Source organism: Etheostoma cragini, chromosome 1 (genome assembly GCF_013103735.1).
Source record: "Etheostoma cragini isolate CJK2018 chromosome 1, CSU_Ecrag_1.0, whole genome shotgun sequence".
In the NCBI taxonomy this organism is placed as follows: domain Eukaryota; kingdom Metazoa; phylum Chordata; class Actinopteri; order Perciformes; family Percidae; genus Etheostoma; species Etheostoma cragini.
Genome location: NC_048407.1, coordinates 4,248,103 through 4,265,035, shown reverse-complemented (window position 1 = coordinate 4,265,035; position 16,933 = coordinate 4,248,103). Strand labels below are relative to the sequence as shown.

General features: G+C 41.3%; 1 protein-coding gene across 6 annotated transcripts in view; it reads right to left on the bottom strand.

Annotated features, from left to right (window-relative positions):
• The window catches only part of ano1a (anoctamin 1, calcium activated chloride channel a), an 83,714-nt gene extending 71,463 nt beyond the window's left edge, over positions 1 to 12,251 (bottom strand). For 5 of the 6 annotated variants that reach the window (XM_034867709.1, XM_034867723.1, XM_034867715.1 and 2 more), the window contains exons 1-2: positions 9,713 to 10,178; positions 2,322 to 2,476 (exon numbers count right to left, since the gene is read on the bottom strand). In XM_034867709.1, the coding sequence (XP_034723600.1) occupies positions 2,322 to 2,476; positions 9,713 to 9,782 (225 nt within the window). In that variant the 5' untranslated portion in view covers positions 9,783 to 10,178. Of the gene's footprint in view, positions 1 to 2,321; positions 2,477 to 9,712; positions 10,179 to 12,002 lie in introns of those variants that run through there. The other variant, XM_034867741.1, reaches the window with a different exon arrangement.
• Between the last annotated feature and the right edge of the window lie 4,682 nt (positions 12,252 to 16,933).

The window sequence follows — 16,933 nt, the reverse complement described above, 5'->3', positions numbered from 1 at the left end:
CCTTGCTACCAATCCAAGGCGTACTTTGGCCCATACAGGTACTTGAACCAGAAACCCTATCATTCTCCTGGTACTGCTCCTGGTACTACTCTCCTCAATCAAAGTTCATTAACTGCTTCTGTGAAAGTTTCCAAAGTCTCCTGAACGTTCTTCCTGAGTTGTTCCATAACAATCACTTGTTTCCTGCCCCATGGTAACTGCGTGCCGCTCGATCAGTCAGAAGTAACAGGTAGAACCTGTTCTGGCTGGGTTCCTGAACTTGTATCCGTCCTCAAAACACAACAAGCTGTCTAGTCAAGAGTAAACAAAACAGGTTTGATAGACTTAAAGACACATTTGCTATCAAATGAAGTTTTCTAAAAGGAAATGATCATTTTATTGTTTGCCACATTGCTGTGTAAGCAGGTACACACACGTTTGTAAATGTTGCTTCAGCACACTAACTGTGGTTACAGTATGCATCAACACGATTTTAGTGAATACTTTTCCATTACTGACACTATAGTTTAAATTCAAATGTGCCTTAAAGCGTAACTCCTGCAAAATGCAAGTTAGGGAGATTTTGTGAATGTAACCGTATTCTCGTTTTTTGGTCAAATGGCCTTTTGAATGGAAGAGTTGGGGCACTACTATGACTGCATCAATGGCTACACAAACAAGGTTCTCAATGCACGAGTTCATGTGTAGAGACCCTGGTGATACTTCAAGCAAAGTTTTATGTTGTGTCAAACCTTCTTAGCGTTTTAAAAACAGGGATTTTGATGCAATCATAGCTCTCCCATTCAAAGGGCCATTTGACCAAAAAACGAAAATACAATAAATCTTTAAAGTGGAGCTTCCAGCCTTATTATGTTTTTTTTTTAAACAAAAGTTTGACTTGGGTACATTCACAAAATGCCTGTAAGTTGCTTTATGCCGATCGTTACGCTTTAACAGCACCCCTTGGATTCTAACTGCTTTTTACAAGACTACCAGTCCAAGCAGGGAAATTCATTTATTTCTCATGATGAGCATCATCTATACTTTTCCACACACAGGACCCAAGTATATAAAACTTCATGAACAGCTAATACTATGTCAAGCTACATGTAAGGCTTGTAATGAACTGTAAACAGCATTGTCTCTGGGTTTTTGAAGTAATAATGACATCATATTCTCCTTTGCATGTCAGTGACAACATCACATAAGCATTTGAATAAAGCTCAGTGGTTGTCAGTTGCAGTGAAGGAGCGATCACTGAAGCAAAACTTGGAGAAGCAGCTCGCCACTAATATAAGAATTGCTTCTCCACCTTAAAGGTCAGCCCACCTTAAGTAACCAACTTTTCAAGGTAATCCACGGTCGCAGACAAATTTCATAAAAGTCCCAGTCAATCTTTCACCCGTCTTTTACACGTCCCCCCATAAAATCAAATCAAATGTTATTATGATATTACCTTAAGTTTGAAGTCTTGGTAGTGAATTGCAATCATGTGAACATTGACAACAACCAACGAGTGCTCTCCCTGGTGCCAAAAAACACTTAGCCATATGATGACACAACAAAAAAAATGCTGTACCTTCTTCTCTGAGCTGCAGCTCTGAAGCATTTGGACAGCTATGGTTCTAATTAAGCCTCTTAACGTAGCTTCTAATATTAAGAAGCCAGACCTTTGCAGTGGGGTCATGTTGTACATGAACAAGTGATCTATTTCTCTTCAGTGGCAGAGCTTCACGAGATGTGTACGGCTTATAAACAGTAGCGTTAACTTAACCGCGCGCATTAAACAGCTGAGCTACGTTTTTCTACTGAGACTTACAAACACACAGCAGCAGTGTCTCATAGGAGAGATGCTAGCAAGACTAAAACACAGGCACCCACACAGAAACACTCTGCAAGGGGCATAAATGCGCGTGTACTGACTGTCAGAGGGGCCGACAGCGGGCCCCTATCCATCCATTCAGTGATAGTTACAGTCAGTATCCCCCTCCCCCGTTCCCAAAACCTCTGTATCGTCATGCAGACACGTATCCACAAGGAACCGCCACGCACAGACTTTTGCCCGACCCCCCAATTGCATTATTCCACCTAGTGTAACCCTGTTCTAATAGATTCTACAGTTTTCAAATATCTAATTACCTATTACAGGCCCTTTACACCACTTATGGCTTCTTTCAGATCAATTTGTATCGATCCCGGCCAGTCAGTCCTGGCTTTGATATTTTAAAAATACTTCACTTAGCGTCTTTTTAAGCATTTCTCGTGGCAAAACATCACTGCCCTCAGCCGTCGCTCTGCACCCAAAGCCAGTAGCACTGGATAACATGGATTTGGTGTCTTACTATGGACTCGTCGCTCCCGTCCTTGGTGTTGACAAAGTCCACATCCAGGCTCTTCTCTTCGCCAGGGACTGGCAGGTAACTGTCGTTCCTCCTCATCGTGGCAGTCACCTCCTGCTGCGGGCTGCCATAGTGCTCACAGGCAAGGGCAGGAGAACCTGGGAAAGGAACAGAGACATGGGTTCTGCATTAGAAATAGGGCTGCAACTAACAAATTTTATTGTCGATAAATCTGTTGATAATTTTTTGGGCTTGATGGATTAGTTTTTTGGTCTATGACATGTCAAAAAACGAGGAAAACGTCGATAAGCGGTTCCCCAAAGCCCAAGAGGACATCCTCAAATGTCTTGTGTTGTCCACAACTCAAAGATGTTCAGTTTACGGTCACAGAGGAAGGAAGAAACTAGAAAATGTTCACATTAAAGAATCTTGGATCAGAGATTTTTTACTTTATTCCATTAAAAATTACTTATACCGCTTATTTCATTATCAAAATAGTTGGTGATTAATTTCATAGTTGACCACTTATTGATTCATCTTTGCAGCCCTCATTAGAAATGTGAATTATTATGTTAGAGAAAGCACATGCTACATTTAAAGGCCAATTTCCACGCTGACATATATGAATCCTGCTTTTTTAGATTTTTTTCTTCATTGTACTTTTGAATGGCTGTCCCAGAGAATATTAAAAAAATAATTGTCCAAAGTCTGCCTGTGTCATGCATAGATTGTGAGACAATAAATACCTGGGACCAACAGGTAAAACCTCCCATCCCCTTCTACATAACAAGACCCCAGACTGAAAGAGGACCCCATAACCCCAGAGATTGATTGATTGATGGATTTTATTAGACCATTCCTTTATAAAAAAACATAAGAGTCATGATAACACAATAAAGCCCTGCGGCTTGTTTCAATTGTGGTCCCAATCTAGAAGACACGTTGATTGTAGTGACTCTTTCAGTTGCATTGTGCAAGTGAAGCAGAACTCTGGAGCACTGCTGTCAAACTACAGATTAACTTCAACAGTTATTATTTCACATTGGAGATAATAAGAGGCTGTCTCACTCCTGCCCAAAGCTTGCTGCCACAACAGATGCACACTGACACAACTCTGCACAGATAGTGCACAGCACACTATAGCTAATACTTTAGGAAGTCTTCAAAGACAGCCTGAGATACAGATGCTATTTTCTTAAAGCAGGGCTGTTCTTAGTGTATTTGAATGACATTTTCCTGTAGACTCGCCATCAGCACGGGTTCTGGACTAATTTGAATGGGCAGTAAGACATGACGGTTGGGGACCAAAAACAGTCTGTAGGATCGTTCATGGCTTATAATGTCCATTTGGTGGAAATTTAGGTTATCAAACACAATACAGGTGACAAATATATAATGGCATAGGCTATACTGCAGTAAGGGGGATTCACATTAGGTACCTGGGCCCTGATCTGAGTACACTTGATCCCAAATGTAATTGTTGGAAAAGTCTTGTGAATTCTTCGTGATCTGTTCCTAACTCCACTTGAAAGGTTTGTCTCAGTGCAGTTAATGTAACCCATACTGGTCATATCAGGTGTAAACCAACCGTACAAAAACACAGAGGTAGACTGCTATTTACCACTATTACGAGACATTTTTAACCAGATATGAAACTGTCTCAATTTAATACAAATGCCGCAATATCAGCCCGCCAAAGATGGACCCAGATCTGCTTCGCTGCACCTTAGACCTGCAGTTATAGCTTTAGCTTTAGTTGAAGCTGGATAGCAGCAGCTCATCCTCCTGCCAGGAGCACAGCTTCACCTCGCTTGAATCCTACATTTTTAGTTTTAACACACTAAAACTACACTGGTGGCAGTTACATCCCTCCCAGCACGAACAATAAGATGCACTACAAGTACTTTACAGGGCCATTGGTGAACTTCAAACAGCTCATCCCCAAACTTTCTTCAACCATGCAAATCTGTTTTTCTGACATTTTATCAGCATGTCAAAAACAGAAGGGCAAACACGCTAGGCTTGACAAAAATGTGTGACGGATACAAGACTGCACCCTGCCCCATCGTGGCATTTTTAAGTTTACAAACCAGTTGTTGAAAAGGTTAAACTAGTGACAAAGCAGATGAAAATGTGGCCAGCTGGAGCTACAGGACTGTTTTTACTGCACAGACAGGACTGGAACATGTTTAAGGAGGCTGCCACCCACAAACATGTAACTTAGGAGTATGCAGCACAAGATGTCAATATCTCATTAAACACCACAATACATGCTAACCAGAAGCCACCAATGTCTACTGAGGCTCATGTGCTGCTGATGCCGCCTTTGAATATGGGGACATGGCAGCCCTCAGCTCAGAAAAAAAACTGCATCCAATTTGCTGGATGTGTGCTCAGGGAGTGTGCAGATGAGCTATTAAGGTGCATAAAACCAACAAACCTTCACAGTAACAACATGTCACTGACACATCAATTCTCAATTAACTACTTAGCTGGGGTTGGGATGTGTATCATATTATAACTGTGGTTACCAGCATCCTCTTCCATGCTGTTGTGTGCTGGACCTCTGGGAAAACCTCCAGACTGGATGAACTGATCAGGCGGGCTGGCTCTGTGGTCGGCATGAAGCTGGACTTAATGGTGACGTGGTAGAAAGGAGGACACTGGACAAATTCTCTGGACATTATTGACAATGCCAGCCACCCCCTGCACACAGGAGCCTGTTCAGTGGAAGGCTGCTCCTTCCTAAGTGTAGGACCAGCAGACTCAAGAACTCCTTTGTCCCTCATGCCCTAGACTGTACAACTCCTCACCCCAGGGGGAGGAGGAAATAGGGTAAAGAGGACAGAATAGAAGGAGTGGTAGCAACTCTTTCACTGTGCAAGTACTAATTAATGAATAAATAATCTACTTACATACATCCCTGGCCACTCTAACAGCTCTTGACTGCTAATTTATGCTAAATGTCTTTTATAGCTGAAAGTTTGTTATTTTAATACAGTTTTTTCCTATACTGTATTTTTTTATACTTTTTTATTTTCTATTCAAGTGTTTTGTAAGCTGCTGCCTGAAATTCAATTTCCTTGCGGGAGTTATCCCAAAAGGATCAATAAAGAGAAGTCTATAACATTTCTGCTCAAGCACATTTCACGCACACGTCATTCCGTGTGTTAAGAAAATAAAAAGAACTCATGATTTTGTCTTCACTGAAACTAAGAGGTCTTGCAAAAAAAATCTTTAATATGTCCCTGAGCCAGGCAGTCGTCCCTCTGTGCTGGAAGACCACCACCATCTTCCCAGTGCCGATGAAGTCAATTGGGTCCTGCCTCAATGACCCATGAATGTTAATCTTTAGCACTTACACCATTCACAAGGAAGTGCTTTGATAGGCTAGTCATGTGCATCACATCAAATCTGTTCAGCAGTCAACTCAATAATTCCCCAGAGGTTGGCAAGAAAGTGGGCCCCCAGGGCATAAAAACCTTCATTTGTAACTGGATCCTGAATTTTCTCACATGAAACAGCACAGGCAGCTTGGTGAATCGGATGGCACTCTGGTGTCAGGGAAACAACCTTTCTCTCAACATCGATGAGATAAAAGTGATGACACCTGACTTCAGGAAGGCCCACGCCACCCAACACTGTCTTCTCATCAACGGATCCTAAAATGGAGGTGTGCACACATTGCTGAAGACCTCTATGGGTCACGCAGGTGCACTTTTCTGACTAAGAAGGCCCAACAGTATCTCCACAGCATCTGCCATCTAAAAAGAGCCAGCCTCTCCCAAACCATCTTGCACAGCATCTACAAAGGAACCACTGAAAGCGTGCAGACCTGCTGCATCATTGTTGGGTATTGGGAACTGGAATCCCTTAGACCGTAATTCCCTACCAGGGGCAGATGCATAGTATGTTTAAGTGAAGCCAAAAACATTGGGATTGCCCCCTGATGGCCAACTGCAGTAAAAGTCATAAACCCCACCCCCTCCATTTAAGTGGATGGGACATGGGCCACATAAGAAAATCTAAGTAACCCATTAATACATTTTTCCCCAAAGATGTTGTGTCATTTTTAGGTAGTGGTGATCACGCTGATGTTTTGTCAACTTGTTCATTTTTCTGATAAATTGGTATTTATTAGGATTTTTTAAGATATAAAAACATCATAATTGAAAGCTGGGATTGACTTGCGATTGGTTGGGCAGGTGTATGGGCAGGACTTTGATACTGCGGCTCCATTGCCTGGTCACTATTGTATAATACCATAAACTATATGTGTACTAAGAACTGACCAAACACATCAGTCTTTTCGTAAAATGATGGTAAATTATGTTTAATACCCTCGGCTTCTGACCAGTGAGGCAGCTGCTGTTGCCTGTTCAGACATTTGGGTTGATTTAGAGTTTGTTAACCTTTTTCACAAATAAATATGTGTGTTTGGATTTATATGTTCCTCTATAGGACTGTAAAATATGGGGAAATGAAGTTGAACTGTACACAATTAACTGCTGAAATGGATGGAGGCATCGTAAGAAATGGTCTGTAATATTTGTGGCACACTGGAGAGAGAATTTAATGAGAGAATTGCTGCAAAGTAGTAGTAGCAAAATACATTTTACCAAAAAGCCAAAAGCCAAAACATAAAAACACACACACATTGACTGAAAACAGCTGGATGAAGATAGTATAAAATAGAGTAAATAGTAGGGCTGTAACTTGAGATAAATTTTACAGTTCGAGTTGTTTTCAAACCGTTTCACTGTTATTTTTTAATTCCTTAATGCAACATCTTTCCAACAGTCAACGAGTATTTGTGTTAAATAATCGGGATTTCAATATTGACCAAATCAAATGTGATTATGATTTTTTTTTTTACAAAATCATGCTGGTCTCTTTGAAACTTGATGCAAATAGATAATCCATCACTAAGAGTTTTTTGTAATGAAATGACCCTAAACGTCATAAACAACATGGTATGTCAATAATGTAAATTGGAGCAATTTAATTAATGGGCCCAAATACAGTCAGTGTTTGTAAATGTTTGAGTCATAATAAGTTGAGGACTGTGTGTACTTGGAAAAATGTGGTTTGTGAGGTAGTTTGTGGTTAATGGGTTAAAACACTAAACCCCCACCGGTGCTGTGTGGTTCAGCTTCAATAGACAGCTTCACATGTTGGTGGCTACAAACAGGCTTAAGAAGTGTGTGAATGATGAATGGTGAATGGTGAATGCTGCCCGTACTATGTAAAAAGCGCTTTGAGTACTGGTTAAGACTAGAAAAGCGCTGAATAAATGCCGTCTATTTGAGTTGAGTCAGAGGACATTTTTAAAATCAGTATTCACTCTGTCAGCTGATTGTAATATTTGGTGCCCCCAAACATATTCTGCTGCCAAGTATAGTGTCAACTGCGTCATGATTCTGTCTCTCTTGAACATACTTTAGTCAGTTCTCATTTCAAATAGTTTTCTTGTTGTAAACTTCTGGATCTCACACTTTCCCATATGCCTTTTTATTGTGCTCCCTCTGTCATTGATGACTTTCAGCATGAACGTATATATACATGTTTTGGGGGACTGTACGTACGTAATTGCCCTGGGATAAATAAAGCTATCTGTAGGAACTGTACCCAACTTGACCTGTTCTACAGCCAAGCGGAAAGAGTTTTATCCAGACCGACCTCCTCGGTTGAGTTATGTCTTTCTGATAAAGCCGGGCTCTGTGCATAACACCACATGCGTTATCAGCTCCCGGCATTCGTTGTTTAACAGGTTGTGCCAGTGTACGTGAAAGGTACTGTCTTTATCTTTTTCATAAACTGTCTGTACACTTATGTTCTCATTGCTTCGGTTTACATGTTAACCTTATTATGCTACCGTGGAAGTGTGGTGCTATTTTAGTGTTATAGGTAATTAGCAGTTTGCGATAAAACTAGTCACCTTCGATTAGTATGAAAATAAATCCCAGAGAACGGTTGAACTCAGTACACATGTGTTATTAACCCCTGAGATTTGTCCTTTAATGGCTTTCATACTGCCTTACAGTGGGTACCAGTGGCTAGGTTGCCTTTTAGAGCTCCAGAGTATTGGATGAAATGAAAACCTTCAATTAAACCAAAAGAGAGAGTTTTCACAAGAAAAACAACTGCACCAAACAAGTTCAACCAGTTCCATGGCCTGTGTTTTGTCCAGTGTTTTTCCCTATTCATTTTAAGCAGCGCGGAGCTTTCGGATTCTGATTTTTTTAGTTGAGCTGGACAGAGAATATTCAGTTAAAACCGATCGAAGATGCCATTTTGCTCTCATTGTTCTCCGTGAAGTTAGCTAGATGTGAATGTAGCCCCAGTGTGTTTTATGTTGAGGGAAAGCGTCTGACTCCACTTTAAAGGTCCCACAACATGGTGCTCTTTGGATGCTTTTATATAGACCTTAGGGGTCCCCTAATACTGTATCTGACCTCTCTTTTATATAGACCTTAGTGGTCCCCTAATACCGCATCTGAAGTCTCTTTATATAGACCTTAGTGGTCCCTAATACTGTATCTGAAGTCTGTTTCACAAAAATCAGCCTTGGTTCAATATTACAGCCTCTAGAGCCAGTCCCACAATGAGCTTTCCTTAGGACATGCTATACTGAGTCTGTAGCTATTGAGAATAACTTCATAAGGGGCATTATTCCAGATCGACCCATCTGAGCTTTCATTTTCTCAATGGCAGAGCAGGATACCCAGAACTCAGTTTACACCTATCACTATTTCTAGCCACTGGGGGACCATAGGCAGGCTGGGGGAACTCATATTCATGTTTAAAAAAAACTCATAAAGTGACATTTTCATGCCATGGAATCTTTAAACCACTGTTTTAAAAGAAGGAGCTAGCTTTTTTAATAGTACAAGTTTAACAGGTTTTTTTCTTCTTCTTTACTGTAAACAAAAAAAATACAATTTACAAAATAACACAAACCCATAATCTGTCTGTTTATCATTAAACTAGCCTGGACCCAGCTCCTTATGTGCTTATCCATCCGCTTAGGATGTTTCCATCTCCTAGAAGACAGATCCTACGTTGACCCCTGCCAGCATGCATGTTAAATCATGTCTTTGAGTCAAATCAGCATCTAAATGTAAAGCAAGTCTTATGGACTTCTGCAGGTGTTAGGATTTGAGGGCACCCACCATACAAACATCTGGTACTGTGTCAGTGCGCACATGTGAGTTATCAGCAGCAACAGTCCCCCTTAAACCAACCTGAGGGAATTTAAGGACATTATCAAACTGAGTGCATGTGCACAGATTAATTCCCTCGCTAAGTCTCAGCCAGAGCGCACAGATCCTCGTCTTATCCCTGCGCTTCTTGCAAAATTTGGGGGGGAAAAAGAGGACATAAGGCGCTCTTACCGGGCTCCTCGGCACTATCAGGATGGGTGACGCTGCAAAGCAGCTCATTTCCAACATCGTGTCCCTCCATCGGATTTAAAAAGGCGCTCCGGGTCCAGATCTACTGTGCCGTCGCTCTCTGCCTACAGCATCGATCCCTCCGCGTGCTTCACAGCCACACGCGCTGTTGCATGGAAACGGTGGATGGAGAGCTACCACTTATTCATTCTTTTGGATAAGCTGATAGACGACGGTCAAACTGTTCCCTATTGAATTTGACAACACTAAAAATGACCGGTTCTATTAATTTATTTGAGTAGGTTATTATCTCAATGAGATGATCCCATAAGATATATTTCAGATCTGCCTAGACGACCTAATGAGTGAGAGTGAGACTGTTCTACGCTAAAACATCTGGTCCGTGTGTGAAGACGCTGTCTGTCTAAATGACATAATCCACTCACTCACACACAGCTGAGTGGGAACGCGCAGGGACCTACGGGAAGATCGTGCCAAAACGGACTAGAAGTATGTTGCATTCGAGTCCCGTGGGAAAACAGGAACATAAGGTATCCCTGCCTTTCCTGGCCACATGTAATCCGTTTTCATGTGATAAATTGGAAACTTTTAATCCAGCTTTTTACTAATTATTCCTCCAAGAGCTGTGCCATGGATCCTGATTTATTTTTGACGATGATTGAAATTTTCCAAAAGATCAGGCTACATTTAGCCAAGCTTTATTATAAAATCAATGGTATGGAGTTAGATTATACGTTGCTTTACTCCCCACGGATTCAGATTTTACAGCATGATTTTAAATGATAGCACATGAAAAGGATGAGTGTTGTGTACAACTCAACCAATGTTTGTGACTTTACCATCTTTTTGGTTTGGAGGAAGACCAACATTATTTTGGCAACTTGTTTTGTTTGATTATAAATGAGGCGGTTGGGGTTACAGTCACATTGAGTTTTTTCTGAAAAATAACTAACACTGGGATCTTTGAAAAGCTCAGGAGGTTGTTAAACAACACGGAGGCCTCTCCTAACACATTGATGAAAGAATTATCAATCCGCTGCATACAAAATTCAATGCATTCATAGTTTGCTTGTGTTTCACAAAAAAGAAAGAACGTCATTTGGGGCTACCTGGTTTACAACAAAATACAACCGGGATTTATGAAACTGGTTGAAAATCACTGCATTGTGCAGAAGATGGCCTTTTTGTTCTTTCAGAAGAGTCTTTGAGGATATTGGAAATACCTCCAGAACAACAAGAAAATGATATGGCTCTAAAAGGGAAATACTAGAGCTGTTGTGTCCTTGTAAATTACAGAGTGTGGTCTAGACCTACTTTATTTATAAAGTGTCTCAAGATAACTCGTGTTATGAGTTGACACTATAAATAAAACTGAATTGAAATTGAACTGAATATATGACCTTCTAATTCAGAATGCTGATTATTGAAGTTTTTTTTTCTGAAAACGACATCTACTGCTGTGTGATGTAAGACATGAGAGGAACCAACTGGGGTATGGGCATCATATTACCAACTGACCCAGCTGAATATACACCACCCCTTAATTGTTTCCTACTCAATGGGGATAACCCAAGCTGTCTGCAGTGCTTCAATGTTAAGTGTTAGAAACTGGGGGAATTATGGGTAACACACTCCTAAAGCCGCTGCTTTAACTGCGATGTGCGTAAGTGTTGTTATTTCCTATTGGATATGAATGCAGCATTGTTCTCGAGCATCACTGCGCCATCTGGTGCCGCCCACTCGCGCCGGGTCCTCCGGTATGCGAGAGCTGATAAGAGCGCACGAGCGAATGTCGTATTGGTCCCGCGCAATATATCACATATCACAGAGACGATAGGACACAGTGATGGCTGTTGGAATATCATTTGAACGCCAAACTTATTGCTCAATATGAAGGAATTATCTGAATGACGCTTCTTTAATAAACAGTTTCCATGAAGAACACCCACAAATGTCCAATATTTTGCAGTCTACATGTCCCAAAACAGTCCCCTTTTGTCGCTTTTTTGTTGTTGGCCGAAACAACAAGAACAATGAACTGTTATCTTCAGTATGTGATTTCTATATGATCTGTTACACACACTTTGCGCATGCACGCTGTCGTCGCGAGGACGCGCTCAATCAGCGTGAAAAGGACAACCCCAAATCGTTTGCCTCTTCATTGTCATACCGGAGCCACAAACAGTGTCCAGTTACTGTATCATAGGAATTAAGAAACAAACGCAGGTTTAAGACTAATTCAAAGGTATGACATGCATAGGCTACTATTTACCTTTTGTCCAGAGTTAAAGATAATCCGTCTGCTTAGGAAGTAGACAGGAATGAGTTCAGGTATTGGCCAGGTAGCACAGAGGACACGGAGGAGGAAGTGCTTCTGGACTCCCCAGGTAAACTCTCCTCCCACACAGCACCAGCAGCTGTGAGAGAACATCAAGTCATTAGTGGGTTACGTAACGTCACAATGGAAAGCCATGGTACTGCTGATTGGCCAAGAGCCATGAAAAACACACTTTCTGCATCCTGTACAATCCGGACCCGCTCCGTTATTGAGATCTTACATCTGCTGTTATTTCTTATCTTTATGTTAAGTCAATGGGCCCAGACGGTGTTATTTTAGCCCCGCCCACATGGAGTCTCCGTCAGGTGAGACAGACATTCCAATGCAGGCATGTGTGGGCTTGCAGTAGACCGAATCTATCATGACTCCATTCATGCAGCATTTTTATTGTAGTGGTTTACGCCTAACTTTGAGTCAACCTACTTGGAGTTGATTGAACCAACTCAAATCAGCTGTTCTGGAACTGAAAACTCAGAGTTTCCCATCTGAGGGTAAATAAACTCAGAGTTTAGGGTTAGACTCAGAGTTTGTTCCTGAAATGGACCCCAGGTGTGTTTTCCCACCAAAAGTTTCAACAACATGCATTACACATTCTGAGGACAGAATGTGGCAGCGTTGCCTGATGGGAAATGTTACACTACTAGACCAGAGGCTTAAAATGATCATATTAGGAGGGCTTTTATCACATGCAAGGCACATGCACATAAGAAATGAAACATTAAAGAGCAGTTAAAAACTTTTAAACATATTAACCCTTGTGTTGTCCCCCCGGGACATTTTCAACACTACTTTTTGGAATTCATGGTCAATAACCCTCATTTATACAGAGATATACATAATATTTGAATTTTTTTTAAAAGCAGAAATTATAAATTATTTTGACTAATAGTTAAGATCAGAGAAACGTCCAGATGAGTTTCATCACTTCGAACTTTGATCCTCATTGTGAGTGTTGTTTTGTTTGAATTCTACCCATTAATTTTGCTATATTTACTACTGTTTGACAGTCCTGCGTTTGAGTCCACCAGTCTCGTGTCTGAGGTCGTTACAACATCCATGACTGAAAAAGTTCAAGCTTCACCTCCGGGTCACTGGCTTTGAGGCACCAAGATGCTAGATGAATTATATTACAGTAAGTTTTGGCATTATTGGTCAAACAGAGGGCAAAATTATCCTACAAAACAGATAATTATCGTACATCTGGCAAAGCTGTGTGGGAGTGGCAGTAGGCTACTCCTGCTTATACTAATACTATTTCTACAACTCTTAATTTTTTTTTATCAGAATGTTGTTATTGAGCCAAAGATTTTTGTACAGACAGTAAGATGGTGGAATGAGTGCTCATTTTTGTTGGCAATTAAAATTAAGCATACAGAACATTTTGTACAACAATGAAAAAACAGAACAAAATGAAACATGAAAAAACACAAGATCTTTATTTCCTCATACCTTTCCAATTCTCCAACCTAGTACTCATCCAACACCCTAACCAGACAGTGTTTAATACTTAATATTGTTCTACAACTTTCACTGTGACTGGTACGACACAAAGGGCTGCCAAGTCTTACTGTATTGTGCTAGTTTGTCCATGATAACTCTTATCCTTTCCAGATGGAATGTACTAGTCAGCTCCTGGAGCATTGTCATGATTGTAGGAACTATTGTCTCTTTTTATGATATCAAGAGTCATTTTTTATACTGTGATGTTACAGAAAGAAAGGAGTTGTTGTTTCAAATAAGTTTTCTTAGTCTTCCAGAAGTTCCATGGACAATCAGGAAAGGTTCTGGTTCTAATAGAATGTTGACAATGTCATTTCTACAACTGTTAACGTTACTGTAGTCTACATCCATGACGTTCCACTTCCGGGATTGCTCTGTTGCCGCAAGAAATTCCGCCGGATGCATGTCATTTTGCCGATGACTGTTTCCTTACGTTTTTATTTGTGTTGGCATTCTAATCTCTGGTGGATTTCTAAGGACTATGGTTAACTGATCCTCAGATCTCTGCAGGGTAAATCCAGACAGCTAGCTAGACTATCTGTCCGATCTGTCTGTTGTAAACCTACTTTTGAACGTACATACTGTATGTTCCACCAAAACAAGTTCCTTCCCCGAGGCTATTTTGCAGCGGCTCTGTACAGGACCTTAGCGCCGCACATGACGATTGTGATAAGTTTAAAGAAATGCCAATTGACCAGAGCAGGTTTTTCTCCCATCCCAGAATGTGTGTGGACTAGCCAGACCCTCCTCCTCAGTGCTGTGGAGGAAGGTCTAGCAAAGCGAGACTAATGCTACTGCTAGTTTTAGATGTGGTAGCACAAATAGTGATAGAAGCTGGAAGTTAAACTGCCCTCATGCAGTATACAAGCCACAATAACATTCTGTTGTCAGGGCATGAACAACATTTTCAGTTAGGATCTGGTGTAGACTTACACATGAACTTACAGTGAATGAGGGGCTTATGTATGGGAGGTTATCCCTGGCCTCAAGCACTTTAAATAGGTGTGTCTTGCGGCTGGTATGCATGCCTGCATTCAAGGCAAACTCATGACGACGATGCAGTCATTCATACAGGCTTGGCCAATCCATGATTGAATATCACACACACACACACACACACACACACACACACACACACACACACACACACACACAAATATTATGCAAGAGCCCTCCCTGGTTTTTATTTACCTGTGTGTAATGAAGTGCTGCAGGTAAGGGCCAGAGCAGTCACGTGCATGGTCTGAGTGAAGGGAAGTGTGCACTTGCATGAGCTCAGTCCACCTATTGTATTTCTTACATACCCACACTCTCATAGTTCAAGGTGTTGATTTAAACACCACACCCTGACCTCGCGGAATACTCTCAGTGCAAGTGTAGCTTTTTTTTTTTTTTTAGGAAGAGATACCCCAGGTGAATAGGGGGGAAAAATAACTGTTAGAGATCACCATGGAACTTCACCATGAAAATAGCCCAAAAACTAAAATTGGAAAAGGATGGTTTTGCTGTAGTGTTTCCCCTTAAATCACAGAAACAAATTTGGCAAAAAAACAAGTTTAGGTAAACTCTGACAAGTTTACAGATCTACTTTTATATATAGGGCTGCTAATAGCACCCTTAGAAGAGGTCACAGCTCTATACTGCTCTTCACCCCACATAAGCACTCTCAGGTTTACCTGTGAGTGTTTACATCGTCCCCCACATGCATATTTTCAAGGAAAGTCTTTTCTCCTGTCGCCACTACAGGTATGCCGAGTATTCCACCTGATGAGTCATGGCTGTTAACTACAGTAATCAGAGCTGCCAACTTTTCCCAAAACCTTGGAGTGAGATTTGGGGGAGCCAACCCATATTTTGCCGCGTACAAAGAAATTTCTTTGGCTCTTTCAGCATCATTATACTTCATGGTTGAAACTGAGATTTGTCATTTGTGGGGCTCTCCCTAGGGGGGTCTGGGGGTATGCCCCCCCAGGAAAAAAAATGTAAAAAATGAACCATTAAATGGCACTTTTTGGAGAGTTTTGTGCTGAAAACATTGAGAAATCAAGTCTTGCATGATATGTGCAAAACTGTAGGGTTAAGAGCCTTTGTGTTGTTGTAGTATCAACAGGTTTTAGGGCATTTAGCATTTACATTATTAACTTCTTATGATATAAGAACTGAACCAGACAATGTGCCACACAGTGACAGTAGCATATGTCAGCAACAGCTGAGAAGATTTGGGTCTGTGGGGAACAGGTCCAGTACCCAAAGTTAAATTAATATTGAGGGATCAACTAAGACCACTGAAATTCTAAAGAATAAGAACCACTGTTTTACATAAATTCTAATCCTTTAACCTTTGTGCCAAGGCTCAGTAATGTTTGGCCCTCCCCTCCCCCCCCCCCTTACTGTAGTTACTTTTTTGGGAAAATAAAGACTATTTGTTCATTTTATGAAACATTAAATGAATTATTTACAGTTACATTTAGAGATGCACCGAGGTTAGAGAAGCAGAATAGTGGCCCAACGTTGCAGTATCGTATGTAGTATAGTAAATATAGGCCTAGTATAGCTAAGATGTGTTTCATCAGATTTTTGCTCATGTTTACAACTTTATGCACATTTAAAATATAACTCCTCCCATCTCTGTTGTCCGATATTTGGAGAGTTGTAACATAGTCTGCTGTGCGTGTCATTGCTCCGCTGATATGGTGGATCTCATTCAGACCGTCTGACAGACACAGGGGCCCATTTGGTTCTCTGGTCTCTGGCAAAGTTTATGGGAGGCTGTAAGCTGCTCATTATCGGAGGTCTACGCACAGATGCAACCCGTCACTGCCCACAGCAGAGCGGGTCCACCAGCCGCGCTGCTCACCTTTATTGTTACAGAACGAGTGGACACGAAGCGACGGAGGGGTCTGTAATACTCAGAGCACATACCTGAAGCCGGGGAAATGCACCTGGGATGGCTCGTGAAAAAAACGTTTTCAGTTTGCGACAATTCGAAACTTCCACAGACAGGGAGCGCTCTTGAACCCCCTCACATTCTCTGAAAGCACAACTAATCGATCACGAGTGGCTCAATAGGTAGATCTACAGATAAACTCATCCTTCAGAAATTTGACCGACCGGGTTGACCCATCAGAGTGAGACATCGGGGGTGTGGCGTGTGAGCGTTTGAAACCAGTCAAATACGTGTGTCAAATGCGTGAGAGTTGGCAGCCCTGGTAATGCGGATGCATTTAAGATTCACAGCAGAAGCTGAGCACAGATTGTAGCATTCAAAGCTGTACTGGGGGAATAAAGTAGGAACGGTAGACATTACAGTTACTGCTCACTGCGGCAGCATTATAATTACATAGATTACATTGGGAGATTTATTT